This window comes from Prunus mume, linkage group LG6 (genome assembly GCF_029339155.1).
Source record: "Prunus mume cultivar Tortuosa linkage group LG6, ASM2933915v1, whole genome shotgun sequence".
Lineage (NCBI taxonomy): Eukaryota > Viridiplantae > Streptophyta > Magnoliopsida > Rosales > Rosaceae > Prunus > Prunus mume.
In genome coordinates, this window is record NC_142703.1 from 22024096 (window position 1) to 22045305 (window position 21210).

A 21210-nucleotide genomic window follows, 5' to 3' on the forward strand; every position below is an offset into this window, starting at 1 on the left:
AGGAAGATGTTGAGGCCCCCTTGTGCCTTCAAAGTTCTACGGCCCTGTCTTCTCACACTTGGGTTAGTAAGAACCTGAGTTGTTTTTATCCTTTGAGTGAAGTGAGGAACACTGTAGTGAGTTGGTCTGATTGGATTGACAAACTTCTCCCGAGACATGGAGCATATTGGAAGAAGGTTGGAATCTATGGCCTTAATATACTGTCTAAGAATTCAGTCAATAGGGATGAAAATCTATGCTCTTGCCTTGTATTTCTAGAACTCTACCAGCAACATCTTCGACTTCGTCTATGCCTCATGACCCTAACTCTACTAGATCTGGCTCAAATATTTGGGTTCAGGCCATATGGGAGGCCTGCTGATGCTGTTGGTGACTACCACAGAGGAAAGAATCGAGAGAGATTGGCCAAGCCCTTTACCATTCCTAACTGCTATGATCAACAGGCTGTTCCTTCTCAATTTTACGAAGAAGTTCGATCTTGAGAAGGACAAGGACCGACAACACATGTTGTTCTCTTTGTATTGGTTGAACAAGTTCGTTTTCCCAATCTCTCCTCGGTAGTTCTGCTGGAATACAAGCACTTAGTAGAGGCCTTGCATAATCATCGATGTGGGACTTGGCCCCATTACAGCTCACCTGTGCAGGAACCTTCATAGCGCCACTCTGGAGAGTCCTCGAACATCTTTGCTCTGGCGCATTCTAGATAATCCAGTCAGTTGCGAGTCTATTTCTGGAGGTGAGATTCCCAGACATTGTTTGCCTAAAGATCGAGTCATGGCGGCTCCTTGTTGTCGGAAGGTGCCTAGCGCTCTATTGAAGAATATCTCATGTTTTTAGGCCTTTGCACCAAGAGCTCTGCAGTGGCGGTAGTGCTCAGAAGATCATACCCTTGGTTCCAGGTTTGAACACAAACTTTTTGAGAAGGAGCGAAAGAGGAGAAAGCAAAGATTGATTTTAGAAAGAAGTTTACAGTGTGCGCTGCCCTGGACATGTCTTTTGGTGGGGGCAAACCACCCAACTATCATCTGGGGGCAGAAGTGTATCACCCCAATTTCTATGCCAGGCAGCTTGGTTGTCCTTAGCTCATCCCACTCAAGTCCTATAGGAGCTGCAATCGTGCCACCTCGTGGAGAGATCTAGATGATTTGGACGTGCACAAGGACTGCAGGTGTTCTGTGAACAAGATCAATAACAGTGTGGGCGCCTCTATCCATCACAGGGCCTAACTCTTGCGATTCTGGCGAGTTTGATGCTATTGAAAGCTCGTTTTGCCACCTGCGGATGCTAGTGTTCTGTGAAGATCTTGTTTGAGACTTGGGATCTTTGGCTGATACAGCGAGAACAAAAGCAAAAAATTCATAGTGCAAATGGTCAAAGGCATAAATGCTCAAGTGATCGAAGGTAAAACTAGCAGTTTTGCTCTTTTGTTTTGAATTTCTATATTTTTGAGATGTGTCTTAACTCTATTTTGCCTGTTTATCTCAGATCCTTCCATGACAAATAATCTTGGGAAACAAAGCGTCCAGTGGGAAGTAGTTGGTAAGCCTCCAAATTCTGCGTTTAAGCTTGTTTTTTTGGATTATCTGCTAATCTTTTTGTGCATTACCTCTGTTATTGCTGCTTTGGGACCTGAAGCTTCCTTTTGGTGATGAGCAGGATGACTATGAGACCTTGGCGAGAAGCTAGTCTTTGGCGGCTCATACTGCGAGAAAAGAAAAGAAAAGAAGTTACTCGGGCTCAAGGCAGTCTTTGTTTGCTGATCCCAGAATAATTTCTTGACTTTCAATTATGTCGATTTTTGATCAGTTTTGCACTTAGTTCTGACTTTTTCCTTTGTATGCGAAAACTCTCCTCAGCCTTCCAAGGCAAAGCGAGAAAGAAGGCTATTAATGAGCTTGAAGAGAAGGAGGAGCACTGTAGCAGTTCCTACTGAGACCACAGGAACTGATGAAGAGCTGCGATAGGTCTTTGAGGCCGTGGAATAGGAGAAAAAGAAAGAAAAGGAGAAGGAGAATTTTGAAGGAGGAAAAGAAAAAACAAAGGATGGAGAAGAATAAGTAAGTTTATAGCAAGAAATCCCTTCCTTTGGCATCATCCTTGTCTTGTATTGTATTCCTTCTGACTTCAGTTCTGTATTTTTGTAGGAAGTGATTCCTGCTGAAATCATAGCAGAGAGTATTGAGCTGGCAAAGAAACATCAAGAGGCCCAAAGAGCAGAGCCTACTAGTTCAGAGTTGGCTCTTTTTGATGACGTGGAAGTAGAACACTCTGCTGCCATTCCAGCACCTGAGGTAATTCATATTTTTTTCTAAATTTATCTGGTCTCTATAATCCTGTCTACCTTTGTCCTTCTAATTTTGAGATTATTTTCCTTCCAGGTCAAGGAAGATAGAACTGCTGGGACCTTGGTGTGGTGACCAGCCCTCTCAAGCCTCCCGTTGTGGTGTATTTGTAGCCTTCTTTTGTTTCTTTTAGTTCTTAGCACTGGTGTTTCTTTGAAATCATCTCTTTGCGATGCCTATTCACTCCATTCCTAGCTCACCAACTGCCTCATTTGCTTTGAGCTGCTGAATTTGAAGCCATGGACTGGATGCTCAACTGGATAGGCTAGAGCAGCTCAGCTCTACTCATGGCAAGACCAAGTCTAAAGTAGTGGATGAGGTAGTGGACAGGGTTAAAATATGGCAGTCAACGGAGCTGGACTTGGATGAAAATAAGGAAGCTATAGATCGGTGATGTAGGATCTAGACCTGTTGCATACGCAAAATGTGGCCCCTAGGCCCATTCTTGAGATCAGACTTGGCTTGGCGAGAGACGTGCTCAACCTTCACAATTGCTTGAAGATCTCCAGACCCTCGTTCAAAGCTTCCGAATTCTGCAAAGCCACACATGAAGCTAACCTGGTTGACTATCAGAAACAGAAGGTGGAATTGGATATGATGGTGGAAGATTACAAGGAAACCAAAACCACTACTTGACAAACTAGAGAAGCACATTGAGGCTCCGAGAAGCAGCGGCAGCTTGAGGGGTGAGTAGAGGAAGCTTAGGGTGGGTGGGTACCAAGACCAAGGCCACTTTTCTAGTACTGAACATAGTTGCAGCTTCTAGGCCAGCATTGAGATTGTAGAGGGCTCTCTTCATCATGGGATGCTTCTCCAGCAAGAAATTTCCATCAAGAGGGCTGGGTTGCAAGAAACTATTAGAAAATTAGGATTTTAGACTCTAGTTTTTAGAAAATGTAATAAACTTTAGTCATGGAAAAATGACTAATATTTAATATTTAATAAAAGCTATTTATTTGTTGCAATTTTCGAATATTCAATTTCTTTTGATGAAATAAAAAGGAGTAAAAGAGAAATTAAATTTTAACAGATCAGACAAAAATAATTTCTGAACAAAACTTTAAACAAACAGTTTCAATCTTGTTTCTTCTCTATCCCAGGATCTGTTTGTGCAGCCTGTGAGTCCTACATGGTTGGATAAAATTTCTTCAACCATTTGCCATTAATTGGTGCAGTATGAACATCTCTATCTCGATCCTGTAATATGTATGCTCCTAATCCAAGGATCTGCTTAATTATGAAAGGACCTTCCCATGTAGGTGACTACTTTCCATAAGCAGCTATGTGTGTTTCAAGAGGCAGAACTGCTTTCCAAACTATCTCTCCTTCTTCAAAACTCTTGTTTTTGACTCTTTTGTTGTAGGCCCTTGACACAGCCTGTTTTCCTGCTAAGAGTTTGTTGAGGGTGTCAATCCTACTTGCATCCAATCCCTCCAGCTCCAGCGAGTATGGCTTGAGAGTAGTCTTCTCCAACCAGATTGTGTTGATGAGCAATTATGAGAGATTGGACTGCTATTTCCATAAGCAGAATTGCATCATGGCCATAGGTGAGAGCATAAGGGGTCATGCCAGTTGCCTCTCTTTTTGATGTTCTATATGCCTATAGAGTTTCTGATAACTTCTCATGCCATTGCTTTGGATTTTTCTCAAGTATTTTTCTGATAATGTTGATGATCACCTTATTACTGGATTTTGCCTGTCCATTAGCTTGAGCATAGTAAAGGGTGGATTGGAATAACTTAAATTTGAATGCCTCCGCCATATCTAGCATTTCTCCAGATATGAAAGAAGATCCTCTGTCTGTTATGATTGATTCTGGAATGCCAAACCTTTGTATAATATGCTCTTCTATGAAGTTGATGATCTCTTGGGATGTAGTGGACTTAACAGGCTTGGTTTCCACCCATTTGGTGAAATAGTCTGTAGTTACAATGATAAAACAGTGTTGTTTGCTACTGGCTGGATAGATCTTGCCAATGAGATTCATTGCCCATCCTCTGAATGGCCATGGTTTGACTATTGGATTCATGTGAACTGAAGGAGCTTGTTGGATTGGGCCGTGCCTTTGACAAGCCTCACATCCCTTGGCAGGGATAGAGAATTTTATGTCGTAGGGTCATAGTGTAAAAGTTCAATTTTTATTTATTTATAAAGATTAATATAACATTGAAAATGAAACTACAATACATTCATTCATAATTCATTTAAAAAACAACATTACAAATTACAATTGGCCACGACGAGGTTTCATATTTTGAAAATGAAGCATTATAGCTTCATTTTCAATACAATCAAAAACATCATTCTCAACATAAACAAGTAAGCTATCACTCAACCATTGATCTCCCATTTTGTTCTTAAGTGGACCTTTGATAATATTCATGACGAAAAATGCCCTTTTAACTAAAGCAGTAGCAACCGGTAAAACTAGAGCCAATGTAATAAGCAAATACACATAATTGAATGCTCGATGCATCCTTGTCTCCACCATTTTTTTTGCAAGATCACCAATCCCTTGCAAGTCAAAGAAATCACTACTTGAACGCACACAATGAATACAAAGTTCAAGTTGATCTTCAAGTGCCAAAAGATCCCCGTCCGAAAAGTCTTGAGGATAAAATTGAGCAAGACGAATTAGCTTTTGTTTATCAAAAGCTACAAATGAATCATTCGGACTCAAACATGCCAAACAAATAAGCAACTCAGTATTTACCTCATTAAAACGATCATCTAACTCTGTAAGTTGCTCATCAATGACATAAATAAAGAGCTCCACACGATAATGATGACGATTTGTCTTTATTGGAGCAGTACACCTTGATCTCCCTGGAAGTACGAAGGCCTCATCCATGTTAGGAACATCAATATGATGTTTGTCACAAAATGAAGACACCTCTTCAACTAATGCATCAAACCCATTATACCTCATCCAATGTAGCTTTTTCTTGCATGATTTCACCAAAGCCATTGCATTCATAATTTCTTGATCTTTCTTTTGCAGTGCTTGTGACACATCATTTGTGAGTCCCAATATAGCTTTCATTAAGAATAGGTGAAACACAAACTAAAAAGTAAGCATTTTCTTTTGAATCTTATTTGCTTCACCGGCACTATTATTGGGATTATCATCAATAATCATTTGAAGCACATGAATCACAGATGAAAACATAGAAATGATGCTAATAATGGTACCGTAATGTGAGCTCCATCGTGTGTCACCGGCACGTTTGAGACTTGTTTCTTGATGCAAACCTCGCCCCGTTATAAGACAATCATTTTCAAAAGCTATCACAAGCTCTTCTTGAAGTTGTGCTCTAAGTGCATCACGCCGCTTACAAGATGCTCCAACATGGTTAACCACACTATTAGTGGTTGTGAAGAAAGAGGCAATATCAATATTCTTCTTTGCTATGCAACAAGTGCTAGTTGAAGTTGATGAGCAAAGCAATGAACATAGTATGCACAAGGTTGTTCTCTCAAAATCTTTGTTTTGAGGCCATTCAACTCACCTCTCATATTGCTAGCTCCATCATAACCTTGTCCTCGTAACTTAGAAAAGCTAAACCATTGGAAGAAAAGAATATGTCAATGGCATCCTTTAGTGAACTTGAAGTGGTGTCGGTAACATGTTGAACCCCACAAACCTTTCAATTACATGCCCTTTGTCATCCATATAACGCAACACCATAGCCATTTGCTCCTTCACAGAAATATCACGTGCTTCATCCACCAATATAGAAAATAATCTATCTTTTAAACCACTCATGATAACATCAAGTGTTTCCCCAGCACATGCATTGACAATATCTTTTTGAATCTTTGGAGCTACTAACTTGAGATTCCCCGGAACATTTTCCAACACAACTTCTTTAACTTTCTCATCGTTATCTGCAAGGAATTGCAATAGCTTCAAGTAATTTCCTCTATTGCTTGAAGTGGCACTTTCATCATTTCCATGGAAAGAAAGACCTTGTCTCAATAGAAACTTAGTGCACTTGATTGAAGCAATTAAGCATCTTCGATATGCCACACGAGCTTGTTCGGAGTGTTTGTTCATAGCCGTTTCAATATGTGTACTTTGATTCATCAAATTTGTAGCAGCTTCTCTAGCTTTATTATGAACACTACCAACCGGTCCAACATGCACCTTCATTCTTTCTCTCCCTTTCTTCCAATTCTTAAACCTTGCTCCGGTGAAGGCTTCACTACCCACTTGCTCAAAATTGGATTTAAAGATATAGCAATAAAGACAAAATGCAGCATCTTTAGATACATTATACTCCAACTAATCAAATTCATCAAACCATTGGGGAATGAAGCGTCGATTAATTCATGAGATATTACTTTGTGGGAAAGAATGACCTCTAGGTTGACAAGGTCCTTTTTGTAGATATTCTCTTCGAACCTCATCTCTAATATTAGTATCATACTCAATCATACGAATTCTTAGTCCCGGGTCTGCCTGAAGATTAGCTAAAACCTCATCTAACTCACTTTGTCTTGAACTTGAAGTTCTTGAATTACCCACACTATCCGAACTACCCAATGATGACTTCCTCTTAAAAAATCTTTCCATAATTCTACATAAATTAATCAAAATAATAACTAAAATCAATTAAAGAGAACATCAAATTTATACCAATTAACCACAAAAAATTCATAAATAAAACATCCAATGTATCAAAACAATATAATATAATCATACATTCAATTTCAATCCAAGTTATTTAGGTTTAGAGTTAGAATTTACCTTGAATTGTGAGGTGGTGGAAGTAGAATTTACCTTGAATTGTGAGGTGGTGGAAGCGGAGCCAAGCTTTTGGAAGCGGCGGCTGCTAAGCGGCGGCAATGGAGGAGTTGGGGCTTAAAGGCTTGGTGGGGAGAGGGTTAAAGTTTGTGGGGGTGGAGATTGGATTTAGGTTTAAGGGTTTAGAAAATGGGGTTTTGGAGTTGAAAATTCGGGAGAGATGGAGGGTGCGTGCATATACAATCGACCTCTTTTTTTTAAAGACACGGACCAAAGCGACGTCGTTTGGCGAGTCTTTAAAAATCGATCTTTATCTTTGGCCCAAAGCGCTTCGCTACCAAAAGCGCGCCGTTCGCTACCAAAGCAGCCGTTTTGGTAACCGGTTTTAAAAAGCGTTGGTGGTCCAAAACAATATTTTGGCCAGCCCGTTAAAAAAAGAAGGGCCAAAGCAGCGCCGTTTTGGCCTTCTTTGAAAAAAACAAATTTCTGTTCATCTTCTTCTTCCTCAGTACCTCTGCAACTCCTTCAGCCTTTCATGGGGTCACATACCAATTCAAAGGGACTTTCTACCTTACTTTCTTGGAGTTCATAGGGTCGTTTGACCCCATTGACCCCACTGTGGGTCCGTCCCTGTCCCTTGGAATAGTCAATGCAATCCTTCATCATAGTTGGCCAAAAGTAGCCATACATTCTAATTAACCAGCACATTTTTCTTCCACCTTGATGAGCTCCACAGATTCTTTCATGTGTTTCGAATTTTTCTTAGAGAAAATAATGGGGTGGGCTGGAGCCCTACATGGAGGGGGTGATATATGACCCAAATTGTCTAACAAATGATTTTTCTATTTTTATTTATTTAATTTTGATTTTGTCTTTTATATAAGCGACATTCTAGAAGGAGAATTGAATCGATAACCTCAAATAGGAGTAAATGTTCTTGGCTACTTGAGCTTGAAAAAGAAAAGGAAAAATCAAATTTGAGTACTCTTCTAACACTGGAGAATTGCGATTGGAGTTGATCAGCATAAAATTATCATTGTTGTGGATAAAATAAGAAGGAAAATCCAGAAGTTGACGTCCCCCCTGACGTTATTTGGAAAATAAAAAGAACGCATTAGTTTTTAACTTACTTGTAGAAACCAGAAATAACAGGTCTCCTACATGAACATTAGTAACACTTGTCCACGTTCACGCTTCATCACTCAGCAGCAGCCATCTTACTACCCACTGAGCAAAATAAATACATGCATAGAGAGAGAGAGAGAGAGAGAGAGAGAGATAGAGATGGGTTGGGGTGGGATATTGGGTTTTGAGTATGGAATTATTCAAGCACCATTGGGACCTGATATTGCTGGACCCGATCTTGTTGCTGCTGTTGCTAATGCTGGGGGACTTGGTTTCCTCAGAGCCCCTGATTGGGTATGCTTCTTTCGTTTCACTTTTCTTTTATTTCCATTTTTTTCTTTTATGATCTTAATTTCCCATATCAGTATTCCAATATTGTTCTAAATAGTAGTTTTATCTAATTGGAAAATAATATGATTAAACTAGCTAAGGATGGTTTGCAATATTTCTGTGTTTTCCCTTCAATTTGCTCAAGTAATTACCCCCTTTTTTCTTTGGATGAATGAAGCCCTTGGTTTCTGAACTTCAATTCCTACTTTCAAAACTTAAAGGTAGATTTGGAGATCAATTTGACTTCCCTCTTCAGGTCTGGTCTGATTAGCAATAGCAAATTTCAAAACTTGAAAGTACAAACCCTGGTCTTTTTTCATGTAGTCTGTGTGTTGTGCACCTTCAATTTTTCTACATCATTCATACTAAGCCTTGCCTTTAAGCTATTTATGAAATTTTGGGCCTCCTCAACCATTGCAAATTGGCTTTATTTGAATGTTCACACTTTAATATGTGCTTTAACAATAACGATTCGAGACGCATATGTGGATCGTGCCAAGCAATAACATCCAGCTAGCCATTGGAGTTACTTTGCATCCATGTCAATTTCCCTGAATACAGACTTCTCTGCCTCAAATTGGTACATCAGTTCAACTGAGTGCTGCTCTAATTTTGAGATTTTCCTTTGTTCATAAACTTTTTTAGGACTTGTAGTCCATTTTCGAAGTCTTACTCTTTTTATTCTTTGGATTAGATTGGTCATTTGTCTTCTTCCAACCAGTTTGAACGTTCTTTCCCTCTTTTAGTGAAGAAACCAAGGACTGAGATGACCGTGAGCCTTAATGATTATCACTCAAGTCTTGATGCCTTTGATTGCTTTTTCTTGGCTGCGTAATTCATATACCCCAGAAGTCTGATCACAAATGCACAAATACATGCCCACTTAGTCTCAAACCTGAGAGGGTGAGGACGCGTAATTATGCCTGAGGCCATTTTCCATGCCCTCGCCTCTTTTCTTTTCTATGCCACATCATTAGCTTTTCCAAGGAAGCTCTTGCAAAATTCAGATCAGTGGTTCAAGTTTGAGTATGGCCTGTCATTTGGAAATCTGAAAGTGCATCTGTGATAGTTATAATCTCTTCCATAAAGGTGGAAACAAACAGGCAAAGTGGAAAAGAAAAAGAAAGATATGGGAAAAAGCAGCTAAACGGTTCTCCGAAATGATTATGTGAATATATCAGTATACAATAACTGGCCTTTCTTGGTACTATGGTCTCCTTGCAGTATTTTAGCAGCAAATCGCTGTTAAGCTTATGTGAATATAAACAATAGAGGATAACTTGTGAACATATGCCATTAAAGAAGAAACTTCTGATGTACTAATTTTGACTGATCAGGAGTCACCACATTACCTGCGGGAGCTCATAAGGAAGACTCGAAGCTTAACTGACAAACCTTTTGGGGTTGGTGTTGTTCTGGCATTTCCGCATGAGAAAAATATACAAGTCATTTTGGATGAAAAGGTAGCAGTGCTGCAGGTTTACTGGGGTGAATGTTCAGAGGAGCTTGTGTTGAAAGCTCATCAGTCTGGGGTTAAGGTTGTTCCTCAAGTAAGTGGTCCTTAAACAATACTGTCGTCAATGATAATTAGGACATAGTAAGCTGTTTGCTTTCATTTCTCTCCTCATTCAACCATTCATATCAGGTTTATCAGAATTGTTTTGTTTGCTTTCCGCTCTTCAGAAAGTATCTCTTATTCTCTCCATCTTTTTAGGAATTGTATGTAGAGTGCTGAACATGGCTCAAAGGTTAGATTAAGGGCAGTATGGTTTACTTGATGGATGGTTGGTCTATCTTTTCACTTTGATGCAAAATAATTATTGCCTTGTTGATTATTTTTTCCCCGGACTTCCCGCTGAGTTCCATATAATTCCATTGCAGGTTGGTAGCTTGGATGAAGCGAATAAAGCAATATATGCTGGTGTAGATGCAATTATTGTTCAAGGGCGTGAAGCAGGAGGGCATGTGATCAGTCAGGTGAGAGTGCTTGCTGGAATCCAAATGTATGAGTGTTTTTTCTTTATAAAAGCATTATAACATTTTCGTTTCTAGAGTTAATGGTAGTTGTATCTGATTGCTCTGTACTTCTTTACTTGGAATATAAAATAACATTAAAACAAAGTATGAAAGAATGTAAATTTCGGTTTGGGATGGTTTACCTCTTCTTTGAAACAATGACTCCAAAGGAATAAAGCAATCAAATGTATTAACAGATAGCTCATAATCTGTTATCACGCTGTGTTAATATTTATAAGTAAAATAATCTGTTCTTTGATGAGTTTCTTTCCGTTTCAAATATACCTTTTTGCATATGTCACATGGATAAGATTATATATTCATCGTAATTTTTTCTTTGGAGTGTCAATGTCTTGAACTAAAACCTTTGACCTTGTCCCAGAAAGAACTCTATGGATTGGCACAGCTGCTTCACATTCGTGTTTTTGTGTTTTATTTGTTCTTTGCTTATATGTTGCCTGATTTTTTGTCTAAGGATTTACTGATAAGTGTTGACATCCATGTGCTTTTTATTGTTAATATATTACAGGATGCTTTGATTTCATTGTTGCCAAAGGTAGCTGATCTTGTTGGAGATCGGGATATACCTGTTATCGCGGCCGGTGGTATAGTGGATGCCCGTGGATATGTTGCTGCTCTGGCCCTTGGTGCTCAAGGGGTCTGCCTAGGCACTAGGTTTCATATACTCCATCTTTATATAGTTCAACTTATGAAAAACATTCTGAACTATCACAGTTTGAGAACTTTTTTTATCATCTATCAAATTTAAGTTTTATCTTTATTGATTTTGGTTGATATATAAGATTGTTCTCATTATATTACAGGTTTCTTGCAACTCAGGAAAGCCGTGCTCATCCCACATACAAGAGGAAGCTGGTTGAATTTGACAGAACTGAGTACACTGATGTATTCGGGCGTGCAAGGTGGCCTGGAGCACCGCATCGTGTTCTGCATACACCATTCTTCAATGATTGGAAATCTCTTCCTCCTCATCAGAATGAAGCGGATCAGCCTGTCATCGGTCATTCGACAATACATGATAGGGTGAGAATGAAATCCTGTCATAATTGACAAGTAAAGCATCTACTTTATTTGAAGATATAGGCCATGAACCATTAACGATTTCTGGGTTATGTTCTCCAACAGGAAATAGAAATTCGTCGTCTTGCTGGTACTGTTCCGAATGTGACTGCAACTGGTGACATTGAAAGCATGGTGATGTATGCTGGCCAAAGTGTAGGCCTCATCAAGGAAATTTTACCTGCAGGGGAGGTGGTAAAGAGGCTAGTTGAAGAGGCTCAACTTCTGATAAAGCACAAGTTCAGTGATATATTGTTGACTCACAGCTGAGCCATATGAGTTTCACACTGTAGAATAGAGTTGGGCTGATGTGGTCAACAAAGTTTGTTGATGGATGACTTTCCCCTCCCTGTAGTTTAGATTTGATTAAAGTAGAATATCGCTTGTATAAAAATAAAAATAAAAAAGACCATGGATGTTCTCTTTCTATTAGTACAATCTTGTAACTTCACTAAAAATTTTGTTAATGCTATAATAGGTTAAGCAAATTCTACCGAAAATTAAATCAGCAGAATGAGATAATAGAGTCCCGCACCCCTAATGCTGAATACAGATACAATTCAGCTGTCACAAAGTACTTAAATTTTGTTGGTGTTGTGAAATAAGAACAAAGGAGAGAGACAAGGATCAAGAAATTGAATGTGTCATTCCAACTTATTAAGCTTGGAATAATGTATGTAAGTGGTTTATAGTTCAAGTGGTTCGTTAAGAATATTTACCCGTGAACTTGAAGTCCTAGGTTTGATTTTCCCCTCCCCCAATATTGTTTGTATCCAAAATGAAAAAGATTCCTATAATGTATAGGATCTTAAATCAAATAGAATTCTGAAGCAATTATCTTGGTATTATCACCCTGGATCATATAAATATAGGATATCGTGAAATTAATGATTTGGATTCCAAGCGAAAACCAAATTACAGGACTAAATTTGCCTGCCAATGATACTGAGAAATAACATAAATTATAGAAGTTATGACTATTGAATTAACAAAACAGAAAACAAAAAAACAAAACAAAAAGATGCATGAATTAATGAAGTCATGACTATTGATTGAATCAACAAAGTGGCCCCAATATGTTTGAATGTAGCACCAAAAGACATTTCAAAATTCACAATATCTTGCATGGATGCATACCTCATATTCCGTAGTGTCAAACCTTTCAAGGGCCAAAGAGTTATAAAATATTTTTATACAAAAATTTAATTTTGTTCAAATTTTTTAAATTACACATTCATTATCGTTATATCCGATAAAACTTAATCTATAGACATTTTCTCTTTATAAACTTTCAAAATGCAATTAAAAAATTCACTAATATTCAAATACCAGCTAGGTCAAAAAAAGATGGTGGTAGCTTTTTTCATAGTGATGGCAGCTTTAGCAGTTTTGTTGCCAGCTCTAGGAGGAGGAGAAATGTATGTTGTAGGAGCACCTCTTCAAAGTAAATGGGATTTTGACGATTATTAAATTTTAAAATAAAAAATTAAAAGAATTTCAGAAAAAGAAATTAAATGTAATTGACGTCTATCAAATTCAAATGTAACCTTATATCTCATTAAACAAAACCTATGTAAACTTTAATCGGCAAAACATACATGCTAATTTAATGGAATATGGTACGTGAAGAGCAATGGAAAAAGCATGGAGTTGGTGGTGTCACTGAAAACAAGAGCATTTGAATGAACATAGTGGTTTCAAAGTAACCTTTATTTCTATGTTTTCTCTACTCTCTCCAGTTTGATATGTTCAAATTCACTAGTAGCTGTGTTCACCCGTTTTGATTTAGTCCTGTAATGGTAGGATAAAGTTCCCCATTGGCTTGAGAACCATTTGTGGTCAACAAGTCAACTTTCTTTGATGTGCGAGCATGCCACTGTTAGCAGTTAAAAACCCTAATGGACTTGTGAAAAATAGATAACTTGTGCCCCAAGTTACTAACTCTAAACAAGTGATTGTGAATTTGGGTGAGTAATATCTCCCAAGTAAGTTCTTTTCTTGCCTTAGACTAGTGAGGACTTCACAATTTCTCACAGTAAACTAGTAGTTCTAGCCAAGATGAATATTGAAATAAATCAAATTGTTTTAAAAAGAAATTGCCTATTACACAATTTAAAACAAAAGGGAACTGCCACGTTTGAAAGGACGATAGAACACTGGGCTTCGATTCTTGCTTGGATTTTTGCCTGTGACTCGGGCTGGATTGAATGTATCTGTGCTGGATTCGAACGTCAGCACCTTCAATTGATGAGGTTCAGCTGAACATCAATACCAATGTTGAGGTTGGCAGAGCTTTTAATCTATTTTAGCCATTGAGAGGCTTGTTGGATGGGCAGAGTTGAGATTGATGATTGCTGACCTCGGGTTGCACTATAGTACATGTTCTGCTAGATTATGAATCATCCAAGAGCTATTTTGGCAATTCTGAGAGATCAAGGCATCTCTGTAAATTTGTTGAGGTTTTCATATTATGAAAAACCTGGATTCTGCTTGATTTGGCTTATGCTGAACCAAATTAATAACGAGAGAAATCTCGTTTCCTTTGTGAATTGCTTCCCTGAACTGAACTAGAGTAAGAAGTATGAGTTCTGCATTTTGTTTAGAAGCTGGATGGATTTTCAAACCAAATGATCTGATTGTTTCGGAGTCTGAAGGCCCCTTGAGATCGTATGATATTTTTTTGAATTTTGTTAGTATGACTTGAGAGTTTTTGTTTTGATTTGATTTTTTGGCTGTCTGTACCCTGTTCACCTCTTCTCATATTTATAGAGAATCTGAATGAGGGTTTAATCTTTAATATTTGGATGGTAGATCTTTTGAAAGGATTTTCCTTTTCCAATGCAAAAAAAAAGGGGGGGAGTTATTATTCTAACAAAAACAACAGACCAATCAATAGTCAGTCTCTATGATGGTCCATTTGCTTTTTCCAACAAACAGCTTCCTTGTCTCTTGTTTGTCTCTTGTAAACGCAACCTGTTTTGATGTAGAGCCCTCATGAGCATAGAAAGAAAACCTGGCCCTCTTTTTCTGGCATTAAATGTTTATGGGGAGTGTTTTTCTGATTCAAACTTTCTACCATCCCCCATCACTTCCTCTGCCCAATTGAAAACTTTGACTTTAGAGTCATGTGGGCTTTTTGAGAGAAAAGATCTTCCTAAAAAAATATGCTGACTTGAACTTTGGAATTGAGATCAACGGTGATGATCAAATTTTGAGCTTTTGAGAGATTAAAAGTTGGGTATATTCTTAAAATCAATTTAGAAACTGATTTGTCCAGATTAAAACACCATTTAATGGCAATTAATCTTTAATATGTGAATTTAATCCTTGCAAATTGGTTTACAAACGTCTTGGGCCTCTAAAACCATTTGGGCTGATCTCTGACTTTAACAAAGCCCAAACTCAGGTTTTTGACATGGGCCAATAATCAATTGGGCTAGCGCGTGGAATTTAGGCCCAAACAATGTCCCCTAAGTCTGAATCGTTTTTGCAATGTTTCAGACCTAATGATTGGCTAATTAATGATGCGCGCTATTTTCTTTCGTTGCTCTAGCCCACGTCTGCCTATTCACTCGGACTTCGTGGGGAAATGGGTAATTAACGGCTAGTTAAAACTAACATGGGCTAATAATCAATTGGGCTGGCGCATGAAATTTAGGCCCAAACAATGCCCCTTAAGTCTGAATCGTTTTTGAAATGTTTCCGACTTAATGATTGGCTAATTAATGATGCGCTCCGTTTTCTTCCGTTGCTGTAGCCCACGTCTGCCTATTCACTCAACTTCGTGGGGAAGTGGGTAATTAACGGCTAGTTAAAACTGGGCAACCCTTCTCCTTCCACGATCTTCTTCCTGAGCCTATAAGAACTTACAAAAGAACTCCAATACCGTTCATTTCGAAAACCTAACTCCCTTAAGCTATCTAAATATTCCCAGAAACCTCTGTCTTTTAGATCATCCTTCAATTCTTCTCTGATTTAGCTTGAAATTGAGAATGTCTTCTCAAAAACTCTCACCAAAAGGTCTTCCTCCTCCCTACATTTCTGGAGCAGGTGTTGATCAACACGTGATCGAGATTCGTGGCAAGCTTCATCCATATACCCAGAAGAACCTTGATGTAAATGTTCTTCACATGTTTAGGAACACCCTCGTTCTGGGTCCCCACTGGTTTGGCAATATCCCTGAAGAAATGGCCAAACTGTTCGTGGAAGACGTTGATGCTCCTCTGTGCTATCAAAGTTCTTCTCTGGCTTCTCATACCTGCGTCAGCAAGAACTTGAGCCGTTCATATCCCTCAAGTGAAGTGAGGAACAGACTGTGAAGTGGTCGATGGATTCACGAATTCTTCCGAAGTATGGAGAGCACTGGAAAATGGCTGAGATCTATGATGCCATCCTTCTGTCCAAGTAGTTTGTGAACATGATGCCATCCTTAATTGCCTCCCTTACAGTGCGTTTGAATGAGGGAATAAACTTGGGATTTTGACAAAAGTCAGAATTTCTAAATTGACATGAACCAATTCCCATGGAATTTAGAGGTTATAAATCTCAACTTTAAATTCTATCTAACCCTCTATTTGGATGAAAGAATTGAAAATTACATAGAATTCTAAAATGACGGAATTTATATTTCCATCATTTCAATTTATGGCAATTGAAGATTTCAGTGTTTGGATTTATGTGTCGAATTTTGTAAATGACCTATGAAAATTGTGAAGTGACACATATTTTGGTGGAAATTAAACTCGGGAATTTGATGCCCCACTTTCCCCGATTTTTTCCACGCCTCATTCAATAATTCCATGCTTAATTAAGTTGCCAAATAAGGGAATTGTCAATTTCTCCTCTTAAATTACTGACTTTTAGTTAAATTCCGAGTTATTTTCCCTCATCCATAAAAGGGTAAAAGTCTTCATTTCTAAAATTTCAAGAGATATTGAGTTTTTTTAAAAGGATAACTTTACAAATAAAGGTTAAATTCCGCATTTTAAATTTGTCACCCAAACAAGAAACTTTACAAAATCTAGAATATTAATTTCCGCCATTTATGAATTTCTTTGTACTTTTAAATTTCCTCATCCAAACTCACTGTTATTGAGCGGGATAATCCTAGATAATGGTGATAAACTTGAAATTGTGATAGAAAGGTGGTAGATTGCATTCATAATTCATGCCTAAAGGTCCTTAGTCACAAGGATCAAAACAAATACAAATAACCACATAGGGTTAATACAAATACGGAAACACAATAACCACAAAGGGTTAATCAAAATAATATGGAGGAGTGCACGGGTAACAGCCAACCCAAAGGGTAAATCCAAATAACAAAAAAAGTTCTTACACTAATTTGAAAGTGACCCTTGTATACGTTTCACTATTCCACTTGTTCATCAATCTAATCTAATTGTAAACAAACACACACACACACACTCTCTCTCTCTCCTTAAAATTAAAATGTTGAAATTACGTAACGAATTCACATGCAGGCAGCAGCAGCTTCAACAGCAACATGGTAACATCTACCCTCAACAATTTCCTGTCTGAATTGCTCAAAATAACCGGATTTAATTGCCTCTCCCTTATTGAGCGGAATAATCCTAGATAATGGTGAGTACTATGTCTGCAAAATCAAAGGACAATCTGATGATGATGATGACAACTACAATGAATGATGATAACATACATTTCTAGTAGAGTCTCTGAGCCAGCATTTCGTGAACATTGAGCAGGTGATTGATGTAAGCTTTTGTATGATTCTTGCATGACAATAAATGATTAAGGAAGCACGGTAAGACTTCATGACAATGCGAAGCAGAAAACGGCAAACCCAAACAAGCTCACAAGTTGTATCGTTTTCTAGGAGAAATTATACAATAGTACAGTAGTACCACGTGGCAATTGACATGTGGTATTATGTTCCACTGAGCTTGCAACACGTGGATGGTAATAAATTTCTCCATGACGATGTTTGCCTTCTCCAAAACCTCCGTTTCTTTGTTATTCTTCCTAGAGACTGAACTCAAGTTTGAAGGCGCCGACTTTGACCGGCAAAAAAAAGTTTGAAGGTGCCTACCAGAAAAGAGAATAATAATAAGAAGAAGAAAATGTAAATTAAAAATTTGTGTAAAGCTCCGATGCAAAACAATGGAGTTACATGATGCAAGAAGCCAAGATTATTTCTTTTAGCGGTTAATTTACTTGAAGCAAACTCTCACTGAAAATTGCCAAAATTTATGGATTTTTTTTAAAATTCTTTCTTCAAGAGAAGATGTTTTTCAACCCATAATTTTTATTTTATTTTAGAAATCAACCACGATCAACGCATGATCTTTGATGGGTCTTTGTTGAATTATGAATTTGCTTGAAATGATGGTGTGATAGACCAACAAAGATTGTGGGGAATGGATTTGTAGGGCAAAGTTCTTCAATTTCTTCATAGATCTCTAATTAATGGGCCTCTTGGAAATTTTGGTATTCTCTCTCATAATCTTTGACAAGTAATGGGTGCTCTAAACTTAATCTGCACATGCGATGTGTTTATGGGTAAATTGCCGACTGAAATTTGGAATAGTTTTAAGTTTTTAGAAAACAAGATCTGAGGACAGAAAGAGAAAAGAAAGAGACGGAGGTTTTGGAGAAACAAACGTCGTTGGAGAGAAATTTATTACATCCACGACCACATGTCACAAGCTCAGTGGAACGTAGTACCAGTGTCAATTGCCAGATGGTACTACCGTCCTATTGTATAATTTCTCGTTTTCTAGTTCTTTACTTTTATATAACAACGACTTCCGTTTCGGTTTCTTTAATGTTACTTCTATTTTATTTTAGACTACAGTTTCTTCCAAATCACTTACAAATGTCATGTGCCTAATGGCTTTATGTCATATTTCTCCTGTGTCATCAGAGCCATGGTTTGATACCTGTTCTGCTTGGTCAGGGCTCTCCATAAATTTGTTGAGGTTTTCATATTTGTGAAAACTCAAACTCTGCTTGTTTTGGCTTTTGCTGAACCAAATTTGTAACGAGAGGAATCTCGTTTTGAATGACTTATTTTCTAAGTTTGAACTTGGAAGTTCTGATTTATAGCTGGCTTCTTCTATGGCTTGAATGAGCTTTTGGTTGCTTCAGTCTGTTTGAGGGTTCTCAAGGATCAAGTGATCATTTTGAGTTCTTGTCTTGGGTTGATTTTTTGGTTGTTTGATTGATTGTCTGTTGAGTGTTCTGTTCACCCCCTCTTATATTTATAAGAAATGCTTTGGAGTAGGGTTTCTAATTCTTTTAATAATGGGTGGCAAAAATTCTCAAAATATCTCTTACTTTTTAAATGCAAAGAAAAAGATATTTTTATCAATTCTGGCAGATAAGCTCTCAACAGTCAGTTCCTATGGCAATCACTTCCCTGTATTTTCTTTGAAAGGAAACCTAACCCTCCTTCCAATTTAATTGCTCTTTGTAAGAGTTCAAACTTTGATGGTTAGTTTGATTTTCCAGTTTGAACAACTCCCTGTTTCCTGCTTATCTTTTTTTGAAAACTTAGCCTGCGTATCTCTTGAAAGTCGATGTCTTCTCTGGAGCAGAAGCAATATTTCTAAATATAAAAAAGGGTTTTGATCTTCTGGTGGCAGAGATTCAGAGATGTCCCTTGTTTTGCCTGCCCTTGTCAACTTTTATCAACCCAGTTGAAATTGTTGACCTTTCTTAGTCATAAAACATCACGTGGGTTTGTTCCTTTTTTGGGCTTCTTCTCTCTCACTAAGCCGAACTTGATGCAGATTGACGAGGATCGTAGCTGACAAGATCCTATCATTGACTACCTAGTGAACGAAAACTTGCCAAAGGACATATCTGATGCCAGAAAAATCAAACAGAAAGTTGCGAGATACTACATGAAAGACAACATGCTTGTTCGTAGATCATACTTCGGCCCTCATCTTACATGCATCAAATACCCGCAAACGCTCGAGATGCTCTGCAAATATACAACGGCGAATGTGGGAATCAAGCTAGGGGTAGATCACTTGTCCAGAAGGATCTTAGCATAGGCTACTTCTAGCCTACCATGTGCCAAGACTCCACAGAGTATGCTCAAAGATGTGATCGATGCCAACGTTATAAACCAATCCCCGGCCTGCCATCCGAAGAATAGTCCATGGCCATGCATGCAGTGGACCATTGACTTGGTGAGACCTATGCCGCCAGCACTTGCCAAAGGCCATTGTTCGAGTTGCAGCACATCACCAACAACTGACATCTTACTTGACGCAGCACAAGCAACAAATGTTTCAAACGAAAACCTTGAGTAACAAGAAATCTGGATTCCACCAGTAATTAAGAGGAATTCTCTTGGAATAATTTTATTAAAATCTGAGATACTGAAAATGTTCACCAACTCTGACTAAATACACATCTCTCAACCCTTGAGCTGCTAGGGGAGTTATTACATTAAAACTGAAAAAGAGAATTTATTCCGAAAATTAACTACGAAACTTTGAATGCCGTTTTGGAAGACCAAACGACCTCAGAATGCCAAAATCCATCATACTTCACAGCAAAGCAGTGAGTTTGACTCGTGGCATCGTTCCCTTTCCGAAATGGTATTTTGCGTCCTAATCGGAGCTCGGACGACAAATCTGCAAATTCCCGCTATGTCCTTTTTCTAGCTCAACCGCGATAAAATCTGCCATTTGTTCTACATCATTACTACAACAAGAAGGCCATTGTTCAAGTTGCAGCATACTAGCAGCAGCCGACATCTTACTACAACAAGAAGGCCATTGTTCGAGCTCCTCACTTACCAGCTGGCTACTTTACCTCCATTAAAGACAACCTACTTCTGAGTACAAACTCAATAGAGTCTTTTTCGAGCGCCGTGTCCCCCAACATACACATACATGTGACGAGCTTTACCTCCATATTGGCAATGTCCTAAAGATAGAATTTCGCCCATTTTCAGTGCTTGAAGTTCAATTCAATGGATGTCTATCTCCAAGAATTCAACTATCTATAAATCAAAGATCCAGCACCGAATCCCTGATCTTTGGGGAACTTAGATGTGCTTCTTCTCCATACAGAATGTAAGAAAAATATGACGTTTTATTTGTTTGTTGAAAATAAGTTACTTTTTTTATGGTTGGATATTGGGTATATATAATACTGTTTGCGGCTTCAAACACAACAGTTAGAAACCTGTACTAATTTAAATTCAAACTGAAATGATAAGATAAACATGTTCTACTGTGCAAAAAAATAAAAAAATAAAATATTTTTCGGGCCCAACTCTCAGATAAAATCAGCTTGAGTACTTTTTGTTAGGGAAAACCCGCTTGAGTGCTTTGTGTTAGAAATAACCCGCTCAAGTACTTTAAGTTAGAGAAAACCTGCTCGAGCATGTTTTGTTAAAGACTTTTGCAAAACTGTGAACTTTCATTGTGCGCCAAAAATACTTCATTTGCTTTCAAACTACAACAAGTATCCTAATCAAGTCTTCGTTTGGTATAAAAATAAAATAATCGAAGTATAAAAAGTACCATTGAATATTGGGAGTAAAATTACATTTGCTCTTTTGGTGTT

The 21210-nt window shown here is 38.1% G+C and overlaps 1 protein-coding gene and 1 pseudogene across 2 annotated transcripts; one reads left to right on the top strand and one right to left on the bottom strand.

Moving 5' to 3' along the window:
* Positions 1-4566: 4566 nt before the first annotated feature.
* LOC103328408 (uncharacterized) lies at positions 4567-6429 on the bottom strand (annotated as a pseudogene).
* A 1808-nt stretch (positions 6430-8237) lies between these two features.
* Positions 8238-12128, top strand: LOC103335913 (uncharacterized). Of its 2 annotated transcripts, XM_008238947.3 has the most exons (6): positions 8241-8508; positions 9882-10094; positions 10426-10521; positions 11090-11235; positions 11385-11604; positions 11707-12128. In XM_008238947.3, exons 1-6 carry the CDS (start codon positions 8251-8253, stop codon positions 11908-11910), a joined length of 1137 nt encoding a protein of 378 aa, XP_008237169.2. In that variant the 5' UTR covers positions 8241-8250; the 3' UTR covers positions 11911-12128. The 2 variants fall into 2 exon arrangements, with proteins under 2 accessions (XP_088911570.1, XP_008237169.2); XM_089055444.1 differs by lacking the exon at positions 9882-10094 and having other exon boundaries at positions 8238-8508.
* The last annotated feature ends 9082 nt before the right edge of the window (positions 12129-21210 follow it).

What these genes read in the sequence shown, in the direction of transcription:
- LOC103335913 (XM_008238947.3), top strand. Translation starts at nt 8,251, where the DNA reads ATGAACATTAGTAACACTTGTCCACGTTCACGCTTCATCACTCAGCAG. An exon ending in GGGTTAAGGTTGTTCCTCAA is followed by an intron (nt 10,095 to 10,425) that starts GTAAGTGGTCCT and finishes ATTCCATTGCAG; the next exon opens with GTTGGTAGCTTGGATGAAGC. An exon ending in GGGGTCTGCCTAGGCACTAG is followed by an intron (nt 11,236 to 11,384) that starts GTTTCATATACT and finishes ATTATATTACAG; the next exon opens with GTTTCTTGCAACTCAGGAAA.